This window comes from Sapajus apella, unplaced genomic scaffold (genome assembly GCF_009761245.1).
Source record: "Sapajus apella isolate SASKATOON/1434 unplaced genomic scaffold, GSC_monkey_1.0 scaffold84, whole genome shotgun sequence".
NCBI lineage: Eukaryota > Metazoa > Chordata > Mammalia > Primates > Cebidae > Sapajus > Sapajus apella.
Window position 1 is genome coordinate 4,314,443 of NW_022437024.1, and position 27,000 is coordinate 4,341,442.

At 38.7% G+C, this 27,000-nt stretch overlaps 1 protein-coding gene across 6 annotated transcripts in view; it reads left to right on the forward strand.

The window, feature by feature from the left end:
• Positions 1–3,742: 3,742 nt before the first annotated feature.
• The window catches only part of DERA (deoxyribose-phosphate aldolase), a 123,514-nt gene continuing 100,256 nt past the window's right edge, over positions 3,743–27,000 (forward strand). For 2 of the 6 annotated variants that reach the window (XM_032253746.1, XM_032253744.1), the window contains exon 1: positions 3,856–3,975. In XM_032253746.1, the coding sequence (XP_032109637.1) occupies positions 3,945–3,975 (31 nt within the window). In that variant the 5' untranslated portion in view covers positions 3,856–3,944. Of the gene's footprint in view, positions 3,976–21,639; positions 21,771–27,000 lie in introns of all 6 variants that reach the window. The other 4 variants (XM_032253742.1, XM_032253741.1, XM_032253743.1 and 1 more) reach the window with 4 other exon arrangements.

The following is a 27,000-nucleotide window of genomic DNA, read 5'->3' on the forward strand; positions in this document are numbered from 1 at the left end:
TAATTATCACCAAAATTGTTATAAAAGGACATTTTAAAATTCAAATTGGTAGTTAACAACATAGTTTGAGAATGAAGGACTTCTTTAAATTGAATAGATTTAGCTTCATAAAAGATTCCAGTATAATTCTTTTTTTTTTAAATTTTACCATGAACTACGAATTGGATGTTCTATTAGTCTCCCTCTAGTTCTAAAATATTTTGACTCAAATATTCACATTCTTTATAGTCCTCCCTGCTCCTACACTTTTCTCCATCTGACCTAGAAATACTGGCTGACAGTTCTTGGTCTAAGTGGTTATTTACCTAATGAACTTGTGAATAATTGTTCTTAGAAATCATAGGAGTACAGACTATATCACATGAAATTTGACTGGATAAAACAATAGGCAGTATAAGAGATGTAGCAAAGACAGCAATATACACTCATTCATCTAACAAATATTTATAGTCTATGTGCCAACTACTATACTAGACCCTACATATGATGAACCAAACGCAAATGATCTATGCCCTTTGGAACTTGAAATTTGTTTGACTCCTATCTCCCAGGACTGGTAGGTTCTTAGAAGCTTCAAGATAAATACTACCTATTCATAGAGCTTTAATTAAAGGAGAAGTGAGGGTGGAAAGACAATTAGGTAATTTATTTGGCAATTTAAAATTTACAGTGAAAAACATCAATGAATAGGAATAGCGTGCAAAATTTACATGGTTTAAAAAATATAACATGTAATACTTTAAAAGCAATTTTACTCTTACAAGAGTCAGTTTGGGCTATGGCTCCAGATTGGCATGCATAGTTTACTTTCCTCTGCTCCTCCTTTGTGGTTCTTTACATTTATTTTGAATAAACATCTTTTGAAGAAACATTAAAATTACAGATGCCAAGGTCCTAGAGATTCTGATTCAGTAGGACTATGAGGAAGTCCAGATCTGCTTTAGAAAAAGCTCTTCGGTGATTCCCAGGTTGTGGTCTATAGATCTTTCTTTGAGAGGACTTGCCTTAGGGATACTTCATTAGTTTCAGAAGGCAATAAATTTAAAAGAAATCTTCACAAAGTGAAATATAGGAACATTTCTCTGTGAAATAAACTCATTTTTTGCATACTGTCCCTGTCGTCTCTCCTACTATTGCCAAATTAACATACTTTTAAACTGCAGAGATTAATTTGAGATTAATACATTCAACAGGTCTATTTTAGAAAAAGTCCTTGAGAAATTCTTGACCGATATATTGCTAAAACATTTGCTTTAAGAGGCTGCCCTAATTCTGATATTTCATCTAAGTTAGGATATCACAACTTAAAAAAGAAACCGATACACTTACGTAATGAATGGCATGGACTCTGTTTTGGAGTTGTGTCTACTTTTAAAAATAGAATTTCATTTATTGCCTTTGTATCTTCTAGAGTTGTCAATGCTCTCCAGCCAGAGGCCACCAGTAACACACCTACAAGTGGACAACGTTGGGTTTATTGACTTACTGTAACAAGGGAGAATGCTTGCCATGGGGACCTAATGTGAGGTATCTCAGTAAGAGGGTGTTAGAAGCAACATAGGATTTGGGCCTATCGTAGGTGATTTGGGAAAGTTCAAGGAAAGAAAGACCTTGATCTGGACTGGATGATGGTAGGAACTGGTGATAATTCTATAATAGGTATCTTAATTCTTATCTAAAACAGAGAAATGGAGCAAAACTAGAACTGATTGGTAAAGAAGTCATACTAGCTAGGATAGGGGCTATTTGGACAATATTCATGGTTTTCTATTATCAGACATGATTATGAATAGTCCTGTTTTTGTTGATTCATTATGCTCACAATGGCCTTGGCTGATGTTCTGTGAAACTGTATATGTTTAACCAGGGAAAACCATGGTCCAGTTATGAGTTTCAGGCCAGCTCCAGGCTTTCATTGCCTGCTTTTCTGTTTTTCAAGGTTAATATGAAAAAGGTAAGTGTTAAGCTGGGTGCTGTGGCTCACGCCTATATTCCCAGAACTTTGGGAGGCCAAGATGGGTGGATCACCTGAGGTTGGGAGTTCGAGATCAGCCTGACCAACATGGAGAAACCCCGTGTCTACTAAAAAAATACAAACAACAACAAAAAAAAGCCAGGTGTGGCAGTGCGTGCCTGTAATACCAGCTACTTGGGAGGCTGAGACAGGAGAATTGCTGCAGCCCGGGAGGCAGAGGTTGTGGTGAGCCGAGATCACTCCACTGCACTTCAGCCTGGGTGATGAGAGCAAAACCGTGCCTCAAAAAATAAATAGCCTGCCGGGCGCGGTGGCTCAAGCCTGTAATCCCAGCACTTTGGGAGGCCCAGGCGGGTGGATCACTAGGTCAAGAGATCGAGACCATCCTGGTCAACATGGTGAAACCCCGTCTCTACTAAAAATACAAAACATTAGCTGGGCATGGTGGCGCGTGCCTGTAATCCCAGCTACTCAGGAGGTTGAGGCAGGAGAATTTACTGAACCCAGGAGGCGGAGGTTGCGGTGAGCCAAGATCGCGCCATTGCACTCCAGCCTGGGTAACAAGAGTGAAACTCCATCTCAAAATAAATAAATACACACATACACACATAAATACATAAAAAAGGTAAGTGCTATAGTATGTATGAATAGGATCTAGACACATTTGAAACATTCAACAGTGGCTGTGTGTGGACAAGGCTGAAAGCTCGGTGTAGAGGAGTATATAAAGATTACTATGCCTATTTAAAACAGCTCAGTAATTACTGAGTGAACCTGACAATAACATTAACAGCTTCCATTTTTTAAGCATCTGCTGTATGCCATGGTATGTACTAGGTGCCTTGCATATATTCAACAGCTTTGCAAGGTGAACATATTTTGATCATCTCCATTTTACAGGTAAGTAGGCAGACTATTATTTCCAGAACCACCAGGTTACAGTATTAAATGGAAGAGCTGGTATGTTAATGGGTTCAGCTTATTTGGAGCCCACTGTATTTCCACTATACCAGGATGCCTTTCTATTCAGAACTTTGATGTCTAAAGGTATAGCAATGGAGATAAAATACATTCTTGGCAGGATTGTTCAGAGACTCAAATGCTATCATACATCGATGTACGATGTATGAAAGCATCTAGCACACTCACTGGCTCATGGTAGACAAGTCAAAACTAACTGTACTCTGCTTTCATGCAGAGGTGCCTCTAAATGTGAGTACAGGTAAGTTAACTATACTGAGGCTGTGGAGTGACTCGAGGATTTTAATTTCTTGGTCACAGAGAAATCAGGCTGAAGAATTTTACCATTATAGGATCATAGAATTTTAAAGAATCAAGAAATTATCAAGGTCATCTTTTATAGATGAGAAAAATGAAGCTCAGAAAAGCAGTTCATTTGCCCAGTGTCACACATTTAATTATTGCTGGAGCTAGGCTAAGAAACCAGGTCCACTGACTTCTAAGCCCTTCGTTCTCCAGGCCACACAACGGCTGCTTTTCATGACGTGTAGATTAGAAGTCACTGTGCCCTGGGGCCCGTGATTGCTCCTTGGTTTCCCTAACAAAGATACGGGATCACTGCTGACATTTCAGATTTGAAGTTGCAGAGCTCTGCAGTTGGATCCCCTCCCTCGTTATGTAATCTTACAGTTAAAAGTTTCTAGGAATGCTTTTTATTACGTTTCAATTGGCAATTTCAGTATTTTTAAAAGGGTGTTGGTAGCATTATTTCCGGGAGCTAGGTAGCGCTCCCGTTCCGCATCTCTTGGAGAAGACAGGGCAGGGGAGCGGCGAGATTTCCTCGCGGAGCAGCAGTCCAAGTGTCCTGACCGCGTGGCCCAGGCCCGCGACTCCACCCCTGGAGCGGGCAGGGGCGGGGCGAGCGCGCGGGCGGGCGGGAAGGCGGAAGGGCCCGGCGCCGCGCAGAGGCGGGCGCCCACTAGCTGGCAGCTGCGGAGCGGCCCGCGCCATGTCTGCGCACAATCGGGGCACCGAGCTCGGTAAGAGGGCTGCGGGGCTTCCCATCCCCTCTTCCTCGTGTCCCGCGCCCCAGGGACTAGCGCGGGACCCGCCGCCTCCCAGTGCCTTGGCCGTGGGTCCCCGAGGGGTTCTCGCCGGGGCGGGAAGCAGTGGCGTCGGGTCCGCACCCACTCCAAGCAAAGGCCGAACCCGCGAGGCGTAACTCTTGGGCACTTTCGCGCCGCCGGCCTTTGCACCCAAGCTTTGCTCTTGTATGTGGAAGGAGTAGGGAAGGATTAGGTTATCACCTTCCAATCTGTTGGTTCACTCTACCTCCCTGGTTGGAAGAAAAACCCAACAACCTAAAAAACAAAACCCCCAACAAACAAACCCCAAGCAGGTAAAACCAGATAAAAACCTTCCTTCTCCTCCTTTTAATACAATACCCGTGTAAGTTAATGCAGTATTTCCGTAGATAATTTTAACTGTAAGTTAATGCAGTATTTCCGTAATTTTAACTGTATCCCTGCGGCCGTGCTGGTGCAAAAGTTCTCAGCCTTCTGTGCTCAAAGTGTAACACTGCAGATGGTGTGTGATTTTAGAGTGACAAAGATTTGTTAAAGTACCTGTATTAATTCCCCAGTTTTCATCTTTTTTATATTAGTTCAAATATTACTGGCAAGAAAACTTAGTTCATATTGCCTGAAATGTGAAAAATTTATAATTCGAACAGCAAAACCATGATCAAGATAATGATTAAGCGCCTCAGTTTAAGTGTTATAGCTTGGATATCTGTGTATCCAGGATCCTTAACTTCTTACCTGTGTGACCTCGGGCAAAGTAATCACTTTGCATTTAAGTTTTTTCATCTGTGAAATGGTTATTGTAGTAGTAGGTACCTTATACGGCCGTTAGGAGATTAAGTGGGAAGATACAAGTAAACTATAAAGTAGTTTGGTATATTGTGGGCATCTAGGAAGTCTTCAGTATAGATAGTATATGGAGTTATGGTTTTAGGGACTAACTTTGAGAAAATTGGCTATAAATTATATGTAACACATACAGGTACTTCCTTCCCGCCCCCCTTAAAAATGACTTGTACTAAAACAGCCTGCATTTCAAGAGATGTTCTGGAATTTTTGTTGAATGGTAAGAGAGTAAATCTGTCATTTTAAAGACAGTTGATTTCCTAACCTAGTTGATTTTGTTTCAGTCACCGTTGTCTAGCTGATTATGTTTTAAATTCTAGTCCCATCTCTGGAACGTGGACTTTATTAATAACGGCATATTTCTTAGATTGGGATATCCTTGAAGGTGGTTAATATGGGACAGGTTTGGGGTGGTGTCTTACCTTGGTATTCCCAGGGATATTACCATATGATTATGCATACATCAAGGATGTGCCCTAAGTTTCCCAAAACTTAGACATTTTAAATTTGTCTTTCAAAAAACATAAACCATTTTTACGTTTTTTTTCGAGTTGGGGTCTTGCCCTATGGCCAGGCTGGAATGCAGTGGTGCGATCTCGGCTTACTGCAACCTCCGCCTCCCGGTTTCAAGCGATTCTCTTGCCTTAGCCTCCCAAGTAGCTGGGACTACAAGCGTCCGCCACCACACCCAGCTAGTTTTTTGTATTTTCAGTAGAGACGGGATTTCACCAAGTTGGCCAGGATGATCTCCATCTCTTGACCTCATGATCCACTCGCCTCGGCCTCCCAAAGTGCTGGGATTATAGGTGTGAACCATTGAGCCAGGCTTTAATTTCTTCATTTGCAGTAATTAGAATAACTTGCATTCATTTATTGAAAAGTAAAAGTATAGACATAAGTAATTGCCAGGTAGAATAATGGTAAATGTGATTTTTATGCAGTTATTGAAATGATTGTAGCTTTGTTTTTATTATTTTCTTTGTTAAATCAGATTTTTTTTTCCTTCACAGATATTAATCCTTAATCCAAACAGGTTTAAACTGAAATGCTAAAATAAGTTATTTGAATTATATACTAGGGAAAAAATCATTCAGTATTAATTTATGCAGTATATTAACTGATGATTTTTAAAATAGTTTTCTAATTGAAGGTCTTTTTAATAATCATAACTAATTTCTAAAATAACATTTTTGTTCTCTTATTTCAATAGGAATTCATGGTTATTGTAAAAATTCTAGAAAATACAGTTAGCACAAGAAATATTGTAGAATTATTACTAATCCAGTCACTGTTATTTATATATACTGTGTATACTTCTATTTCATAGACCTAAAAAAGAGTTCCTTTGAGACTAAACCTGACCTTCATGATTAAAAATTCTTTAAGGAAAACATTGGCATTTAGATGTATGAAAGATGTTTTCCAAATAGGGAACATACCCTCTAGCTTTAATGTTAGAGGATGGGGCCCAGCATTCTGAGTTTTTTTTTAATGGTAGAGGACGGGGCCCAGCATTCTGAGTTTTAAAAAGTGCTGTAGGTAGTACTGAAGCATACCCAAGTTTGAGAACCATTAGCTTAAGGATATCCAAGGTACTATCAATTCTGTACCTAGACTGTTATGCTCTATGTAGTCTATTAAAATGTACAGATACTCTTCTATTTTATTAGATGCCACTTAACTATTGCCTAAAATGTAGGTGTACACCGTGATCTTTCTTTTGTTCACTAATGTATCCCAAGTACCTAGAATAGTGTTTGGTACACAGCAGACCTTCAAAAATGTCTTGAGGCTGGGCACGGTGGCTCATGCTTATAGTACTGGCACTTTGGGAGGCCAAGGCAGGCAGATCACTTCAGATCAGAAGCTGGAGACGAGCCTGGCCAACATGGCGAAAGCCCCTCTCTACTAAAAATACAAAAATTAGCTGGGCATGGTTGATACATGCCTGTATAGTCCCAGCTACTTGGGAAGCTGAGGCATGAGAATTGCTTGAACCCACAGGGTGGAGGTTGCAGTGAGCCGGAATTGTGCCACTGCACAACAGACTGGAGACAGACTCTACCAAAAAAAAAAACAGAAAAAAAAGTCTGTTGAATGAAGGAATGAATTGAGACCTGCTTCTTGCTTGGGGGAACTGGGGAATCTACCTGGGCCCCATGCATGGTTGCATGGACAGGTGCTGTGAAACACTGCACCTTCTTCCTCTTTGTGAATATTATTAAGATTGAATTTTGTTACTTCTGTCTTCAAAGATACCTCAAGAAGCCTATAAAGGATGTAGACAGTGTATCCTCCTTGCAAATGTTATCTTTGGAGGTGTCTGGAGAATGGGGGTGTTATTAGATGACTTCTAAGGATCTCTCTGCTTTGTCTCCGTGTGTCAAATACTCTTTTGTACAAAATAAAATTTCAAAGCCATCTGAAAAATAACCATGATGGGGTTTTGTATTTTTCTTTTTTGAGACAGAGTCTTACTCTGTTGCCCAGACTGGAGTGCAGTGGTGCAATCTCAGCTCACTGCAACCGCCGTCTCCTAGGTTCAGGAGATCCTGCTCCTTCAGCCTCCCGAGTAGCTGGGATTACAGGCGTTCACCACCACACCTGGCTGATTTTTTCATATTTTTAGTGGAGGCGGGGTTTTGCAATGTTGGCAAGGCTGGTGAGATTTTGTATTTCAAGAAGCACATTTATTTAGGTAGTTATTGAGAACCAATCTGTACGAGGTAGTATTACCTAGGCTGGGGGATACAAGATAATCAGGGATGGTAATTGTCTTCACAGAGCTATTAACAGGTCTGGTTCAGGAGCTGGGCATCAAGCTAGAGCTACAATTTAAATAAATGCAAGTGTGAGATGCAATTATTTTTCATTTATTTTTGTCTGCAAATTAGATAGATGTACCTACACTGTGCTTTAAATGGGTAGTGAAAACAGAATGTCCTAGTCCTTTTGCATTATAATTTTTAATTTCCTTTTAAAAGAACCTATGAATTAGGGACTTAGGGAACTCATTTTTTTTTTTTTTTTTTTTTTTTGAAAGGAAAAAAAAGAATTAAAAAAAAAAAAAGAAAAAGAATACAGGAAAGGAAGAAAGAGGAAGAGGAAGAGGGAGAGAGAACAGGGGTGTTGCTTTATTGCCCGGGCTAGAATGCAGTCTAAAACTGGGTATGCCTGTAATTGTGTTTAATAATAGAGACATAAAAAAAAATGAGGGAATAAAATAATTAACAAGCAGCCAACCAATATTTCATTTAAACCTGTAAATACGTGTGATGTAGTACTGATAAGAGTGTATATTTTGTGTATTTAAAGTGGAGAGTTCTATGAATGTTAATTAAGTCTACTTGTTCTAGATCTGAGTTCAAGTCCTGGATATCGATGTTAACATTCTGTCTCATTGATCTATCTAATATTGATGTTGAAGTCTCCCGCTATTATTGTGTGGGGGTCCAAGTCTCTTTGTAAGTCTTATATATCTGGGTATTTCTGTATTGGGTGCATATATGTTTAGGATCTTTAGCTCTTCTTGTTACATTGATCCTTTTATCTTTATGTAATATCCTTCTTTGCTTCTTTTGATCTTTATTGCTTTGAAATCTATTTTATCAGCAAAAATTGCAACTCCTGCTTTCTATTTATTTATTTTAGCTCTCCATTTGGTTGGTAAATTTTTCACCATCCCTTTGTTTTGAGTCTTTATGTATCCTTGCATGTGAGATGGATCTGGATGTAGCATACCAATGGGTCTTGGCTTTTTTTGCCTGTCTGTGTCTTTGGATTGGGGGATTTAGTCGATTTAAATTTAAAATTAATAACAATATATGTGTGTTTGATACTGTCATTTAATGTTAGCTGGCTGTTTTGCCCGTTAGTTAATGCAATTTCTTAAATATGTTGATGTTCTTTATTTTTTGGTATTTTTTAGAAAGGCTGATACTAGTTGTTCCTTTCTATTTGTAGTGGTTCTTTCAAAAGCTCTTGTAAAGCAGGCCTGGTGGTGATGAAATCTCTGAGTGCTTGCTTGTTCACAAAAGATTTTATTTTTCCTTCGCTTATGAAGCTTAGTTTGGCTGGATGTAAAATTCTGGGTTGAAAGTTTTTTTCTTTAAGGATGTTGAATATTGGCCCCCACTCTCTTCTGGCTTGTAGGGTTTCTACTGAGAGATCTGCTGTGAGTCTGATGGGCTTCCCTTTATGGGTAACCTGACCTTTCTCTCTGGCTGCCCTCAGTATTTTCTCTTTCATTTCAACCCTGGTGAATCTGGCAATTATGTGCCTTGAGGTTGGCCTTCTTGAGGAATATTTTTGTGGTGTTCTCTGTATTTCCTGGAGTTGAATATTGTCCTGCCTTGCTAGGTTGGGAAAGTTTTCCTGAATAATATCCTGAAGCGTATTTTCCAGCTTGGATTGATTCTCTTCGTCACATTCAGGTACACCTATCAAACGTAGATTGGGTCTTTTCACATAGTCCCATATTTCTTGGAGACTTTGCTCGTTCTTTTTTATCCTTTTTTCTCTAATCTTGTCTTTTTGTTTTATTTCATGAAGTTGGTCTTCGACCTCTGATATCTTTTCTTCTACTTGATCAATTCGGCTGTTAAAACTTGTGCATAGTTCGCAAAATTCTCGTGTTGTATTTTTCAGCTCCATTAATTCACTTATATTCCTCTCTAAATTGTGTATTCTGGTTAACATTTCGTCAAACCTTTTTTCAAAGTTCTTAGTTTCTTTGCATTGGGTTAGAACAAGTTCTTTTAATTCCCAGAAGTTTCTTATCATCCACTTTTTAAAGCCAGCTTCTGCTAATGGAACACAGTCTTTCTCCATCAGGCCTTGTTCTGTTTCTGATGAGGAACTGTGATCCCCTGTAGAGGGAGAGGCGTTCTGAGTTTGGGTATTCTCAGCCTTTTTAGGCTGTTTTCTTCCCTTCGTTATAAATTTATCCATCTGTGGTCTTTATAATTACCGTCTTTATAGTTGGGTTTCTGAATGGACGTCCAACTTGTTGATTCCCGGCGCTAGAATCTGAGCAACCCACTGCTCCGGCCAAAACAGCGGCTTTAAGATTGATGGTGCTTTTCTGACTCTGCACCAAGAACCGCCACACCAAGGCAGCGGCAAAACCGCCTCACCGGCCTCAAGAGTCACGCTGGCGACAGGTGGGGCTCCTCCGCTGGGAATCTCCTGGTGTGTGAGCAACAAAAATTGATCTGAAAGTGTGGCGTCCTCTCGTTCTCTGCTCTTTCAGTGGGAGCTGCAATCCTGAGCTGCTAGTGATCAGCCATCTTGGATCTCTCTCCAGGGAACTCCTTTTTAAGGAGCTCATTTTTGGCATTCCTGCTAAGGTGTAACTTGGGTGCAGAGTGTTTCTGATTTGGATGATGGTGACTTGCCACCGCAAAGTTAGCGTTTAATTTTTGGAATGTATTTTTATTATTTTTTGTTGTTTTAATAGAGATGGGGCATCACTGTATTGACCAGGCTGATCTCAAACTCTTAGCCTCAAGTGATACTCCAGCCTCATCCTCCCAAAGTGCTAGGATTATAGGTATGAGGCACCGTGAATGGCCTGGAATGGAGTCTTAAACCTTAATGATAGGCAAGGCCATCTGCTTGCACAATAATTTTTCACTTTATTTAATACCTACTGTGTGCCAGATAATGTGCTTAGGTGCTGGGCATAATGATAGTGTTAACATTAAACTCTAGCTGCTTGTAAGGCATTATGCTGAATGCTTGAAATTCTCATTTAGTCCACAACGACCCTGCGAGGGAGATATTATGATCCTTATTTACACATGAACAACTTGAGGTATAGAGAGTTTTAAGTAACTTGCCAAAAACCAGTTAGGTACAGCTAATGTGGCAGAGCCAGAATTCAAGCCCAGGTGATATGGTGCTAATCATGCTGCATGCTTAAACCACCACACCGTGTCTAATGGTGCTAACTGGGAGCGCTACACCCGAATGCCAGGAAAGTCAAATAGATAACTGGCGAATAATGTTAATGTTACTCTTTTAGGTTTCATTTGTTTTTTTAAAACGTAAAAGGTTATTGTTTTATTGCCATAACCCACATCTTAACTATTGCAGTTTATTGCCGAGAAGATGGAGTTTATCCTGAGGGAGAATGGAAAAGTCCAAACTTTGGTAGATTATGAGAGTAGGTTTAGATGTTAGTGAAGTTTCACATTAAAACCAAACTTCCTCTGTAACTGCTTCATGTGGATATGCTGATGAGCCTCAGAGCATCATGGGATGGTGACCAGGGAGTGACCTCCAGGTGAACAGAGTGGGGCTTTTCTTTGTGTTGGGTTTGTTTTGGTTTCTTGCAGTTTCTTCACCTTTCATACCGCAGTCTTTGGGCTGACCTCAGCTTCCTCGGTTTAAAAAAGAATCCTGTGTCTTTTTTTTTTTTGAGACAGAGTCTTGCTCTGTCACCCAGGCTGGAGTGCAGTGGCGCGATCTCGGCTCACTTCAGCCTCTGCCTCCTGGGTTCAAGCGATTCTTTAGTCTCATCCTCCCAAGTAGCTGGGATTACAGACACGTGCCACCACGCTTGGCTAGTTTTTGCATTTTTAGTAAAGACAGGGTTTTACCATGTTGGCCAGGCTGGTCTGGAAATCTAGACCTCAGGTGATCCACCTGCCTTGGCCTCCCAAAGTACTGGGATTGTAGGCATGAGTCACGGTGCCCAGCCCAAACCTGTTTCTTGATGTATGCTTTTTAAAAAATTTTACAATAAGAGGTGGGTTCTTGGTGTGTTGCCTAGGCTGGTCTTGAATTCCTGGTCTCAGGCAGTTCTCCCTCCTTGGCCTCCCAAGTGGCTGGGAATATAGGCTCTAGTCACGGTGCCAAGCTCTTGTTCTTCAGGTTAAAAAAAAAAAAAAGTAGATGTAGTAAAATATTTTATAATTTTGTTAATTTGGAGTGACTTTATTTGACCTGGATTTCTGTATCTGGAGTTTCTCTTAGTAGTTTCTTGAAAAATAGAACTGAAATATCTTTAGTTGTAAACAAGGTAAACAATTTAAGGAATCTATGGGTCACAAGTGAGAAGTGACCTAATATCACCTTGTAAAGTTCCCATATTTCTTTTTCTTGAGACAGAGGGCTTAATTTGTCTTCAAGTTACAAAAGTCATTTCCTACTGAAATTAAAAAAAAAAAAAAAAAACAGAACTAAAACATAAGTCAGTATATTCTTTACTAGGTGGCATATGAAAATTTGACACTAGCTCTTAGCTCAGGTGGTAAGAGAATTTAAAAATTTGTAGATTTCTGCAGGGAATTTCCCAACTGGAGTTAACTTGTGATTTCTTTAAACAATAAAATTGATTTGCGTAATTTTAAGTTAATATGGATTTTATGTCTGAATCTAATATTTTTTCCTCTTTAATACTTAATACTTAGCATACATATATTACTTTAGCTTTCATAGAATACTTTTACTAACATAATCTTGTAATTCTCTCAGGAATCCGTTGTGCTAGGCATTATCATTCTCATTTCATGGATGAGAAAACTAAGGCACAGAAAGCACAAGTAACTTGCGTAATACCTCAGAACTGGTAAGAGTTGAGGTCAGGACTCAAATGCAGAACTTCTGATTACAAGTTCTTTGCCCTTTGCTTTACACCAGCAGTCCCCAACCTTTTTGGCACCAGGGACCGGACTGGTTTTGTGGAAGACAGTTTTTCCACCGACTTGGGTGGGAGTGGGTGTTTCAACAAGGTGTTTCTGGCTTATCTTAGAATTTCCCTTTCCCAGCACCAGGGTCAGCCAGTTCTCCAAGGAGCAGTTCTTTCAGTGGATAACAATACTCAGAAACCAAGATCTGAGCACTAGGTATGCTCGTTGCAATGGGTGTCTCTGTTCCCAAGGCACTCAGCTGGGAGAGCTGAAAAATGAATGAATACACCTTATATATTCATCTACCTGTCATCTCTCTGTATCTACGTAATGAAAACCATGAGTTCACACTGTTGCCTTCAGTTCTGGTCCATCACCACAGGGTTTATTCCAGTTTCTTCCCTTTCCATGGGTAAAACACTCCACATGCAGGGCTGTGCTTCCCCTGACCCCAGCAGACGCTTTTCTGATTGTTCTCAGGCTCTGACCCCTGAGCTAGGGCTCCCTCCTGTGAGGCTGCCTTCCTCATCCAGGTGGTGCTTCCTTGGCCTCAGCAGGCTTCCGTCCATAGGATTCTCCCTATTACCCTAGTATGGGGCTGTGGAGCTCTGTGGCTGGCCGGCTGTCTCTCCAGGTGGATATCCTCCTTACCCTGCCTGCGCTTCCAATCCCTGTCTTGCTCCTTTTTGTGCAGATCCCTTCCTTCTTCTGATTGGACTCTGGGCTGCCCCCATGCTGTTTGGCTCACTCTGCACCATAGTGGTGCCCCCATTTCAACCTGGCTCAAATGACTACCTTGCTTACCTCCTCTCCAGTGCACCACCCCAGCAGTGTAGGACAATCGTTTGGGAAGGGGAAGGTGGCCAGAATAATTTTTTTTTGTTTTAAATTTTTAAAATGTAAATATATAAGAATATGTTAAAAACCTTTATGTGGAGTGCCTGCTGTTCCTGGCACTTGTTACTTGCTGCTCATGGTCATGGCATGGTCATGGCCAAGGTGAGCCTGAACCTGGTCTCTGCTTTCCCAGAACTCACAGTCAACTAAGGGAGATGTTTATGTAAATCACCACATACAGTATGGTAAAACTGACAACAGGAACGTGGTGGGATTGGAAAGATAAAGATGAATTCACAGATGGTCCAGGGGAGGTTTTTTTGGAGAAGATATTTCTGATGGAGTAGTTTCTGCAAAGGCACTAGCAAAAGCAGCCCGGCATGTTTCATTAGCTGTAGGAACTCAATTTTCATGTATCTAGTGTAATCTCATTATACTATAATGACTAAGAGTAATGTTTTCATGAAAAAAGAAAAAAATACATACACTGAGTCAATAATTATGTACATTTTAGATTTTAAGTGGGTCATCCTTTTGTGAATGCTAACTACTTTGATTTTATCTTAGAAGTCTTTTACTTTTCGCTTGTAAGCATAAATGATGAGGCTGTCTTTTATTATTCTGATACTGTTTGATAAATAGAAAAACTATAAAGTAATAATTTGGGTTTGTCGTATAATTAAATAATTAAAAGTCCTCCGTGGTGCCTGCCAAGTTAAAAAACATTTTTTTTTTTTAAAGCATCTAAGCCCGGTGGATTTTAATTATTAGGAAGGAAGAAAAACTTCAAGCAATTATTTAAAATGGGATGCCTCTGCCAGGAAAGAAAGACTAGTAAATGAGACAGCAGAGCCCTTGAGGATGCGATTTAAACATGTCACCAGAAATTGTTTAAGTGGAGAGCTCTGGCCCTTTTAAAACACTGTCTGTCGCTTGAGGATTGGGTCACCTTGAAATGTGTTCATCTTTTGAGTTAAAGGCATGAAAAGGCACTTTGAAATTTTTCAGTTAACTTTGGTGTGTGTTATGTGTGTATCTACGGATGTACCTCTCCTCAGCCTGCCTCAGCCGAAGCAGTGAGTTCCCTGGAAACCAAAGTGGTTGCAAGGGAAGGATAAATGTTTAATCTTGGCTCCAGCAAACTATACAGATTTTTTAAATGTTGAGACACTTTGGTTGCAACTTCTGGCTCTCTTTGTATAGTCAGGCCTTCCTCCCCCAAAGCAGTCTAAGATAAGAGTAACTGCTGGTACTTATTTCCTAAAAAGGTGCCACTTAACTGGTGTCTTTGTTCTTTTGGAAGGTGGTTAATGATGCTAAGGTCTTTAAAGTCTGGAAAAACATCCAAATTAACTGCTCTCATAATCCAGATTCAGATAAGGTTTGCAACTGTTCACCTAATGGACTGCCCCACAGCTTCAGAAAGGAGTGTGTGTGTGTGAGAGAGAGAAAGAGAGATTTCATTCAAATGTCTAAAATTTGACATTGAACTAGTTATCTGGCCTGCTGAATCTGTGATGTAGAGATCCTTGAATAAACATTATCCCTTATGAATATTTCCAATACTCTTTACAAGGCTACCTTTTTTTTTTTTTTTTTTTTTTTTCATCATGGAATTTCCTAGCAGAAAGGCATGCTTGCTCTAAGTCCAGCCCCCTTCTGTTGCGGATGAGAAAACTGAGACCTAGGGAAGTTAAGCCTGTGGTCACATGGCTGGTTAGAGGCAGTGCTGGAATTGAAATTCAGGCTCTCTGTATGCTGGTTTTGTGTACTACGTTACATTACTCTTTTCCACTAGTTTACTGTGATCATGGCTGGGCTCTGGCCTTGGCTCAGCTAAGATGCTTGTTAAAAATACAGATTCCTGAGCCCCACAATAGCTTTAATTATTTGTATTATGGGGAGAAAGCCCAGGAGTCTGCATTTTTGCAAGATCCCCTGATAGCTCTTATGAATGAATACTGCAGGGTCAGAACATTGAAATAAGCTGTGGAGTAGACCCAGGTTCAGATTCAGAGAATCTTTCATTATGATTTGTTATTTTTTGATAAATCTTCTGTCATTTTTACCTTTAGCTTATTATCTTTATATATATCATATATTTAACATTGATAAGCAAGATTTCTCTAAGTAAATATGGAGATAAATTAGCCTTTTTATTTTATTAAGTGAAGAAATGTGTTAAAGTGAATGTGAAGGCATTGGAAAAATCGGGGTGACATAGTGAAGTAAGTGCATGTGTCTGAAAAGTGCACTGTATTTGAAAAGGTACGTATTTTATTTAAATGATGCCAGTGGCTGGTGGACAGATATAAATCAGTGTTCCTGATGATTTTGGAAATTGATATGGGGATATCTTCTCTTTGGTGTCAGAGACTAAAGAAGATTGACCCCTAATCCCATTTGCTGAAGATGTGAGATTATCTAACCAGAAAGAGTAATTCAATTAATTTTCTGGTAGAAAAACACATATTCATGTTTCCGCGAGATTATGGATTAAGTTTGTATTTTGGACTCAGGGAAGAAAGTAGGTTGTAACAATTCCTACTGTATTTGGTGAAGGAGCTCAAGATCTGTATGTTGTGATATTTTGAGGGAGATTATTTTTTCTTCAGTAAGTAGCAAGAAATTTAAGTGCTTCTAATAATTTTCCAAAGAGGCCGGTGCGGTGGCTCACACCTGTAATCCCAGCACTTTGGGAGGCTGAGGCGGGCAGATCACCTGAGTTCAGGAGTTTGAGACCAGCCTGGCCAACGTGGTGAAATTCTGTCTCTACTAAAAATACAAACAAATTAGCTGGGTGTGCTGGCGAGCACCTGTAATCCAAGTTACTAGGGAGACTGAGACAGGAGAATCGCTTGAACCCAGGAGGTGGAGGTTGGCGTGAACCGAGATCGTGCCATTGCACTACAGCCTGGGCGACAAGAGTGAAACTCCATCTCAAATAATAATAATTTTTCAAAGAATTAAACAAGAAATGTATTTTACTTTTGTGTCTTTATAAGCAGAGTTTTTCTCTTTCAACTTTTGACTTCTTAAGAGGCAATCATTATTGTAATCTCAGTCATTCTTTTGGCACGTGGATGTTGAATACCATGAACTAATCAGTGTCCATGTCTTTGTGAAAGTTAAAAGAGCAATAGAACTTCTGATCCCTGCCCTTGAGAAGCTTACCTTCATCAAATTTTAAAATATCCCTGAGGAGGTACACTGGCTTATTCTTGTCAATGAAAGCAAACTGTGGCCATCACCAGGATATATACTTGCACGGTTGGAAATGATTAATCAGTCAACATTGTATTATTAACCTTTAGATAATCATTAAAAAACACTGTGGGAAATCTCTTGAGCTAGGCAAATATTTAATGTGGATTTTTATTACTGAAGACATTTCTATATATCTGTTTCCAGCAAGAAAAAAATCATAATTTCAGTCTGCAGATGAATGCTATATTTGACTGACTGTTGCATTAAACTATGAATTAATATAGAGACATTTTGGGAATAGCATGTAAAGTCTAGAAAATAGGCATTGCTGCTGATAATACTGAAGATTGCCTCAAAGGAAAGCGTCCTAAGGAAAGTTCAGTTGTTTTGTTGCTTGACAGTAGTTATTTTTCCAGGCCAAGTTGAAATTAGGTATCCTGTGGAATGAATGTCAGGGAATGTGTACTTGCCCACTTATGCTTCATTGAATGCACTGTGGTTTATCTAGGAAGGACACAGGATTGGGACCCAGGCACTTTAGGCCTAGATCTGATGGTATCTAGCTGTGGAATCTTGAAGGGGAACGGGGGTAGGAGGGGCTTTAGTACATTGGCTTGTACTTTCCAAGTCTGTAAAGCAGACACATGAGAAGGTAGGTTCATCAGTTGTAAGGTTTGTAGCACTCTAGTGGGGGATGTTGATAAAGGGCGAGGCTATGCATGTATGTGGGCAAAGCATATGTGGGAAATCTATGTACATTCTGTTCAGCTTTGCTGTGAATCTGAAACTGCTCTAAAACATAGTGTTTTTGTTTTGTGCGTACACACACACACACACACACACACACACACACACACACACACGATCTCTGAAAATCCTAGTTCTGAACTTCTTTGAGTCTTCTGATCATTCCTTAAAATGACTATTTGGTAGAATTGTAGGTCTGTAATGTTTGTTCCCTGTGCTTGGACTTCAGACCTTTTCCTTCCTTCTGTGGCCAGCATAATCTTCTCTGACTTTCAAGGCTCTGAATTCCAGTGATTGGTTTACATTTTCCACCCTTTCTCTGATGATTAGACACATTATTTTATATATATGTATATATATATATTTTTTTTCTCTAGATGTCTCATGAATGTAGACCTTGACTTAAAATTCCTTATGTGAACAGAGCTTTTTATTTTATATTCATTCCTCTGCATGGCAGAATATTGGTTATAGTCTTACTGTTTTTTTTTTTCATAAAAATATCTGGTGACTTCATCTCTTCCTCTCTTCTATTCCCTAGGCTTGACTCATTCTATAGTACATCTGAATCACAATGGTGGATCCATAGCTGGTTTCTTTACCTCTGGGCTTTCTCATCTGCCCCTGGAAAATCCATATTTGGTTAAACTTTTCTTGTTGTTTTTTCAAATAGAACACATTATATTCACCTCCAATTTGCTTTTCTGATTATTTGGTTTCTTTAGAATGTTCTTTTCATTTCATGAAAAGTATTTAATCTTACTTAAACAACTTACTGTATTCTCTGTCTTTAGTTGAATAAAATAATTGAGTTAGTGGGTAACAGCCAAATAATTCTATCCAGAAGTATGTGAATGAGGTTAGCCAGGTAGGAATTCTAAAGACTGAAAATAGAAATGTCTATAAAATTCTATTAAAATTATATGTGTGGTTGGGTGAGGTGGCTTACTCCTATAATCCTAACTCTTTGGGAGGTTGTAATGGGAGGATCTCTTGAGCCCAGGAGTTTGAGATTAGCCTGGGCAATACAGCAGACTCCAACAAAATGTTTCAAAATTAGGCGGGTGTGGTGGTATGCAGCTATGGGCTCACCTACTGGGGAGGCTGAGGCTGGACAAGGTCACAGTGAGTTGTGATCATACTGGTGCACTCTAGTCTAGGTGACAGAGCAATACACTGTTTCTAAAATATATATATATGTTAAATAATTGAACTCAGTAAATATGTTTTTCACTCTAGAGATTGTAAATACAATATTCTAGAAATAACTTGTGTTTTTAGATTATAGAGATCTGTGTTTCTATCTTAGCCCTGACAAGCATGATGTGACCTTAAACAAGTAATTTAATATCTGAGCTTAAATTGTTTCCTTGTCTGTAAAATGGACCTAATGCCCACCTGGTAGAGTTAATAAGAATATTAAATGAGAAATATAATTAAATCACCTTTAACTTAATGAGTGATCAATAAATGGTAGCCACTATTGTAGTAATTCCAATCGATCCTATATGATCGTGCTAAAATACTTGGATTTCACCATTTCACCTCCTCCTTGAAGGCTTACTTGGTCTCCTCTGCTAGACTTTTCAACACTGATCTCCTAATATACTTTTCCTTCTTTTATGGTACCTACCAATTTCAGTCTTGTGTTTTTATGTTCTGATGCTGCCTTATTAATAGGCTTCTTGAGGGTAGGGTCTGTGCTTATCAGGTGTCTGTATCCCTCATGTCACCTCAAACAGTATTTTTCGTGAGGTGAGTACTTGTTTTCATCACTGTTTATTGAATGAATAAGGAAGCATTGCTCCCTTTTTCTGGGAACTTACAATGGCCTTTTACTGCCTGGTGTACCAAAGCCAGACACTTCATTTTCTCTCTTATTGAAGATCCTGGGTCATTTGGTCCCAATCCTGTTACCCTCCCATCCCCCGGCCCCAAGCCCTTTGCTCTGGTCAGGCTGTCTTGGTCTTTGTTTTTGGGAATGTTGGTCCTGTTTGGAATGCCTCTTGACATTATCCCCTCTGCTATTGGAAATTATCCCTGGCCTTGAAGGTCACGCTTAAATTCCTTCACTTTCATGAATCCTTCTCTTACTCTTCTTGAGATTTAACGCTTAATTCTTTTCATTTTTTTTTCCTCTGTAAATTACTCTATTTTGATCACATGCCCTTTAACACCAAAGACAATGACTAATATATAAAAAAAGATACCAGTTCTTCTCTGGGAGAAGTTGTTTGTCAGTAAACTTTGGAGAATGAATCAATGTGGAGGCTTTACTCTTTTAAGTGTGAAAACAAAAGATGTTAAAACTTGAAAATACTTTTAAAAATGTTTTGCCTAATTATAAAGGTATACGTAGATTACCTTTATAATTTATCCATAAATTAGCAAGGAAATAAAAATTCGCAAATTTTTAAGGAAATCGGAATTGCCTAGTATCATCCCCTGAAGAAGTAGGACTTTAGTCCCTGTGGGAGATGGACTGCACTGGGGAGAATTTAATCATTTTTGCTGACTTACAGGACCTTGCATACATCCAAGCTGCTGTATTTTCGTGCAGTGAAGCCCCCATTGACTCCTGAGGCTTTTTTTTTTTTTGAGATGGAGTCTCACTCTGTCACCCAGGCTGGAGTGCAATGGCGCGGTTTTGGCTCACTGCAACCTTTGCCTCACAGGTTCAAGCAATTCGGCCTCAGCCTCCCAAGTAGCTGAGACTACAGACCGCCACCATCACATGCCCAACCAATTTTTTGTATTTTTAGTAGAGATGGGGTTTCACTATGTTGGCCAGGCTGATCTTGAACTGCTGATCTTGTGATTCACCTGCCTCAGCCGCTCAAAGTGCTGGGATTACAGGAGTCGGCCACCATGTCTGACTGAGTCCTGAGGCTTTTAAAACCACTTTCTGCTAATCAGTTGACCAGTGCTGCTCCTCTTTTTTGGTGCACTGGTTTTTTTTTGTTTTGTTTTGTTTTTGTTTTCTTTTTCTTTTCAAGATAAAGCCTTTCTATGTTGCCAAGGCTGGTGTCAAACTCCTGGCTTCAAGTAGTCCTCCCGCGTCAGCCTCCTCAGTAGCTGGGACTACAGGTGTGTGCCACTGCTCTTGGCTCCCTGAGTGTATTTTGAAATAAATTTTTTGATTCCTCCATCTGATTCCTCCAACTGCTCTGTCATAGCAATTTCCACTTTCAGATATGCTATTTCAAATATACAATAGACAAGAAACAAGAAAATCACGGTTACCAGAATTGTGGGTAAACTAAGAGCAAGAAATTCTGAATGGAGGTTCTGGCAGCTTTCTACAACGGGAATTCTGTAAAAAAAATTCAGCCCTCATGCCCTAGGGCATTCATCATATGTAATGAGTTAACTCTCCAGTGCATCTAGGATACCAGTTCTTCACTGGGTGAACTGAGAAAATAGTTGTTCATTGAGTGTTTTGTTCTGTGATTCAAATGAGAAACCTTGGTTGGAAAAGGCTGCTGGAGTCTTTCTGATTAGTCAAGTACTTAAACAATCTGCTATCTCTATCTTGCCAACATATGGTAATGATCAATTAGTTATATAATCATATAAGTGATTTTGTTAAAGTTGGTTTACTTAAAATATTTTGAAAGGGAGATGCTCTTTATGGAGATGGTAATACATATAATAAAGACTAAAGTTTACTGATTATTTAGAACATATAAGGCATTTCTAGGTACATACATTATCTTCTAGTCCTCCCAGCAATTTTATTCAGATTTTTATCCTGGTTTTACAAGTGTGGGCGCTGATGTTTTGAGAGGTAAGGCAACTTGCCCATAGTCATACGGCTAGCAAGAGAATGATGAGTCAGGAATTAGCTGTGGTCTTTGTGATTGCAGAGATTGTACTCTCTCTCTGAAAACAACATTGCCTCATTATATACTTATATATGTTTTATTATTCATATAACCTTTACATTCCATATGCAACTAGCTGCTAATTTATCTGTCTTTATTAAAAGGCTTTTTTAAAAATTGGGAATTCAAAATATAATGAGATTACATGGATGACATGTAGATTGATATGGCATAGAATAGTGGCTAAAAACCATATAAGGGAAGAAAAAGTAGCAGACAAGTGAATTAGATTTTAATTTCTATTTCTCCTGCTAACTTTTAATTTAATGAACCTGTTCTTGGCTTAAAAATAGTTAATTTTTTTTTTGATTGAAAAATACCTGTGTGTATTTATGGGATACAATGTGATATTTTGATATATGTATACAGCTAATTAACATCATCACCTCACATACTTAGTTTTTGTGTTGAGAATGTCTGAAATTTACTGTTAGCAGTTTTGAAATATATATTCTTATTAACTGCAGCCACCATGCTGTGCAGTAGATCTCAAAGACTTACTCTTCCTGTCTGACTGAAACTTTGTACCCTTGACCAGCATCTCTAATTACCTACCTTAGTTGGAAAACCAAAATGAAGGTAGATATGAAATCGACAGGTAATTGCCAAGTGTAATTTTAATTAACACATTTAAATTTCTTGCTCATTATTCCATTTATAGAGATTTTTGAACAAAAAACAAAAAAGATTAACATTCCACTCTTTCTGTATTTGCATATTTGACTATATGATGGACATGCCATGAGCAAATGGTGAGCACAGGAAAAGGTCAAGTGCAGCATCCTGTTTGGACTATTTACCTTTGAGCCATTGAGATAGCTGATAGCAAGGACAGCCCTTATGAAGCAGGGGAGATTTTGCCTGCAGGTGTGGACTGTTGCTGCATGCTTTTCCACCCCGAGGTGTCTACCTGGAGAGTGCCTTTCCCCTATTAAAAGTTGTCTGGGAGAAGAATGGAAAATTCAGTTCTCACTAAAGTGTGAAAGACTGTTGGTATAAATAGCTTTTTCGTGGGAAAGGTAAATTTGGTTGGTACCAAGAAATGACACTTTATTTGTGCAGTTTAAAATGTTTAACCAAAAGGAATATTTGGTTGTGGGGCCTGAAATCTTGCCGTTTTGACTTCTGTCCATCATGATTTTTGTACACTTGACCTTACATACCTTTCTCAGCCTTCTAGATTTGTAGCAGGGATCTCTGTGAAAACTGGACAGGAGTCAGCTCCTGTAGAGCACGGGCTCAGCCACGTGACTTCCACCAGGGCTTCGGGTTCAGCTGGGTCTGGGAAGCAGAGTCAGGAAGCTTGTGTTCCTGTAGAGCCCCACCAGGGAGAGCGTTTCCCGACGACCAGTGTCCATTCTGCAGTGATTGCAGAGCTAACTCACACTAACTTCTGAGTGGGCACATCTAAGGACTTGCCTTTTAAAGACGGAATGGGGTGCTTTAAAGTTTTTGATGACTTGTCACATAGCTTTTGAAAGCACTGGGAAAACCAGCCACCTTGTCAAAACCTGTGCCACAAAAGAACTTCTTCCAGAGGAGAAATTACAGAAAGAGAGCAGGTGCTGCAGCAAGCAGTGTTTTGAATCAGCACCCAGCAGGTGGTGATTTCCCCACTAATTTGGTTTTGAACAGATATTCCCAGACAGTGTTGGCAATCACTGTGCTCCATAATGTAGCGGAGGCTTGTTTGTTTGTTTTGGGAGACAATATCAACTCAAGCCCTGTCTGCTTATAGTCTCAGTAGTTTAGCACATGTTAGATGCCTGCTGTTTAAGGGGTACACCTACATTCCAAGCTCCTTCTGTGTGTTTGTGTGTGTGTGTCTAAATAAATATTTAAGCACAGCCAAAGGCATTACTGGAGAGCATGAGACTGTTAAGTAGGGATCTGGAGAGTATTTGATTTTTTTCTGCATGTCAAAGGTAAGATATATACAGTAGCTATGCAACAAATCTTTCTTTTTAAAATTTTTCTTTGAAAACTTAGCTCACTTCAGTTTCAAATACAGGGGTATTTCATTTTCAAAAAATACCCCGGTTAGAAAGATTGGTTATAGAGTTTGAGCCTACCCCAATTAAAATTTTCACAAATATAGATGAGGTGTTACTCATTTAATTAATTACATGTAGCTTTTTTGAAAAGAAATTGGACTTTCAGGTAAGACTGACAGTGATTCAAATCCTGGTTCCTCTACCTATGATTTTTGAATTTTATATGGCAAAAAATGTAAGGAATAAAAGCTAGGTCATAGAGTAACTGTGAAGATTAAATGAGGTATTATATGTAGAGTAGTTGGCAGGGTGCCTAGTATATAGTGAGCCGAGTAAGAATTACAGACCCTTCCCTTTACACAAAATATATTAGGAATATTGGAAAATTTTGACCTTAAAGCTAAAGAATAACTGATTGTGAATGAGGTTATTTGCTGACTAGACTATAACATGGGGTTGTGAGGGAAAAAAATTCAGAGTGTAGGCAGTTGGAGCCTCAGTATATGCTAGGATGTAATGGATGTTGAAACTACACATGTATTTAATATCTTTATGCTGACTTTCTTTCATATGGAAATGTGATTAAAGGTAGTTATCACTGTTTTTTTTTTTTCTTCTAGAGGGAATTTATCCATCCCAAGTTCTTTTATTTTTAGAAGCTTTTTTGATCAGCATCTTTAAAAATGAATCAATAGCCAAACAACAGAGTAGGTGTTTATTTGATAAGTCTCATTGGTATTATCCTATGACTGTTTTAGATAATTAGAGACAAGTGTTCATACACTATTACTTAAGAAAAGTAAGCTTTTCTGTTGTTGTTGTTATTGCCAAAATAGACATTGGTTTCAGAATTTACAAATGCAAGTTTTAATAGCAAAATTACTTTTATGATTCCTAGTAGGTCATTTAAAAATATTTGCTTAAAATGTTAGGCATCAGGTATAATATGAACTCAAAAACTTCAGGAAATAAAGTTGTTAACACCCCTCATAAGATATGTTATTCATAGTTTTCTGTATTTTATCTTAGAGGTAAAACTTAAAAGTAAATGTTCCTGGGAGAGGTCATGTATTACCTTAAATCCATGGTAAAGTATAAATGACCAATAATAGATTTTTCCTGAAGTGAGACTTAAATGGGATAGTTTGTGGTAAGAGTAGGACATTGAGTACTGAGCTGCGGTAATAGTGGAATAAGTTTCAGGAAAAATAGGTAGAGATATTGTATAATCTTCAAGTTCCATTAATATATTTAGTTGTATCCCTTTTTCAAGAACTTAATATACTTATTTAAATGAAATAGTTTTCTAATTATTTTAAATGTTTTATGGAGATATAAATAATATTTATGATATTTTCACAGGATTTATTCTGTGCAAATCTGTTTGAGCATGCAGGTATTTTTGCAGACACTCTAACCTGTATGACTAGCACAACATCCAGCAGAAGTAGCAGCTTTATGAATAATAATTACAGTTGACTGATAGTATAAATTCAATAAATAACAGAGCATTATTGGGAATTCTAAAATTTTAATTTTGGAAAGTTCTTCATCTAGTCTGTCATTGAGAAGAAAGAGTTAAGTGGATTTTCTGTAAAGCTCTTGGTTCCTAGAATAATTGATTAAATCTTTTCAAAGGACTGAGAGTTGACTCTACCCAACAGGGGGCCAAAGTTATCTAGTTTCTTGATGAATTTCTCTTAAGTTCTAATGTGTCTCTGTACATTAAGCACATTTAGGTGCTTGGTGAAACTCTCATCAGAAGTTTTCCCAGAGTACCTAAAATTGAAAGACTACATATTTGGAAATCTAAATGTGGTTTATTAAGTCTCTTTTGAAGTTATCTTCATGAGAGCATGCTGTGGTTTGGATGTGGTTTGCCTACATTAATGCTGATGTTCACATTTGATCCTTGGTGTGGCAGTGTTGGGAGATGGGGCCTAGTGAGAGGTCCTTGGGTCATGGAGGTGGATCCCTCATGAGTAGATTAATGCTGTCTCTGGGGATGGAGGTGATGAGTGAGTTCTTGCTCTCTTGGGAATAGAGTAATTCTCATGAAAGTGGGTTGTTAAAAATAATCTGGTTTCCTTGTTTTTTATTCTCTTGCTTCTTCTCTTGAGGAAGATACTGTGAGTTTTTTTTCACACACCTGCTACCTTTCACGTGTTCACTACCCCTTTGACATTTTGCCATGTTATAACTTAGCAAAACCCTTACCGGAATCCAGCACCACACCCCTGAACTTTGCAGCCTACAGAACTGTGAGCCAAATAAACTCCTTTTCTTTTTAAATTACCCTGTCTCAGTTATTCTTTTATTGCAACACAAAATGGACTAAGAGCTTATAATAGTATAACCAAGATACTGGCAATAAACTGTCTTGGGATATGGAAACTTTTCTGTTACGCAGTTTATCCAAGTTGTTAATTTGACTGAAAAGCATGGAAGATAACTGATTTTTACATGACAGCTTTCAAAAGCATTGTTAGTTCAAGGATTAACTCACAACGTTAGGTATGTAAATATGTGTGTGTTTTCCAAATTTGACAAGCATGTATGAACCCATGTGATACTTTACCTTAAAGTTTCACTATAATCTGTTTGCCGGGCACAGTGGCTCATACCTCTCTCCCAGGACTTTGGGAGGTTAAAGACGGCAGATTACTTGAGCCCAGGAGTTTGAGACTAGTCTGAGCAACATGACAAAATCCCATCTCTATAAAAAATACAAAAATTAGCAGAGTGTGGTGGTGCATGCCTATAGAACCAGCTACTTGAGGTGGGAGTATTGCTTGAGCACGGAATGGGTGCAGGTTGCAGTGAGCAATGATTGTGCCATTGTACTCCAGTCTGAGTGGCAGAATGAGACCCTGTCTCTCAAAAAAAAGTTTCACTATAATTTTAAAAAGAAATTTCACTGAGGTTTAATATGTGATGAGAACATTTAAATTCTGCTCTTAGCGATTTTCAGGAATACAGTACATTGTTATTAACTGTAGTCACCATATTCTACAATAGATCTCTTGAACTGAATAGAGCTTCTAACTGAAATTTTTGTACCCTTTGAGCAACATCTCCCCAATCGTCTCTCCCCAGCCTCTGGTAACCACCATTCTACTCTGTTTCTATGAATTCAGCTTTTTTAGAGTCCACCACATATTTAGTGAAATTATGAGGTATTTCACTTAATGTAATACTATCCAGGATTATCTGTATTGTTGTTGCAAGTGACAGGATTTCCTTCTTTTTAAAGGCTGAATAGTATTCTGTTATTTAGGTATACCACATTTTCTTTATCTGTTCTTCAATGACAGACACTTAGGTTGATTTCTTATCTTGGCTATTACGAATAGTGCTGCAGTGAACATGGGAGAGCAGATGTCTCTTCAACATACTGACTTCACTTCCTTTGGATATATACTTAGTAGTGGAATTGCTGGATCGTATGGTAGTTCTATTTTTAATTTCTTGACAAACCTCATATTATTCTTCATAATGGCAATACTAACTTACATTTCCACCCACAGTGAACATGGGTTCCCTTTTCTCTACATCCTTTCATTTTTAAAAATTATCCTTTTCTGGAATTTCTACTCCTTAGATATTGGATGTTCTACACTGATCCTCTAATTTAGTTATTTTTCCCATTTTCTATTTTATTAAATTAATTTTTTCCTCCCAGATTTTTAAATAAGTAAATGTTCGTTATACCAAATGGGCATAAACTTGGCTGTAGTTTCTGTGTTTCTCCAGTCCATCTTACACACCACTCTGATCAAATCAATGAATGTAGTCTACCAGTGTTTCAAGTCTAGAGTCTGAATTTCAGGATTC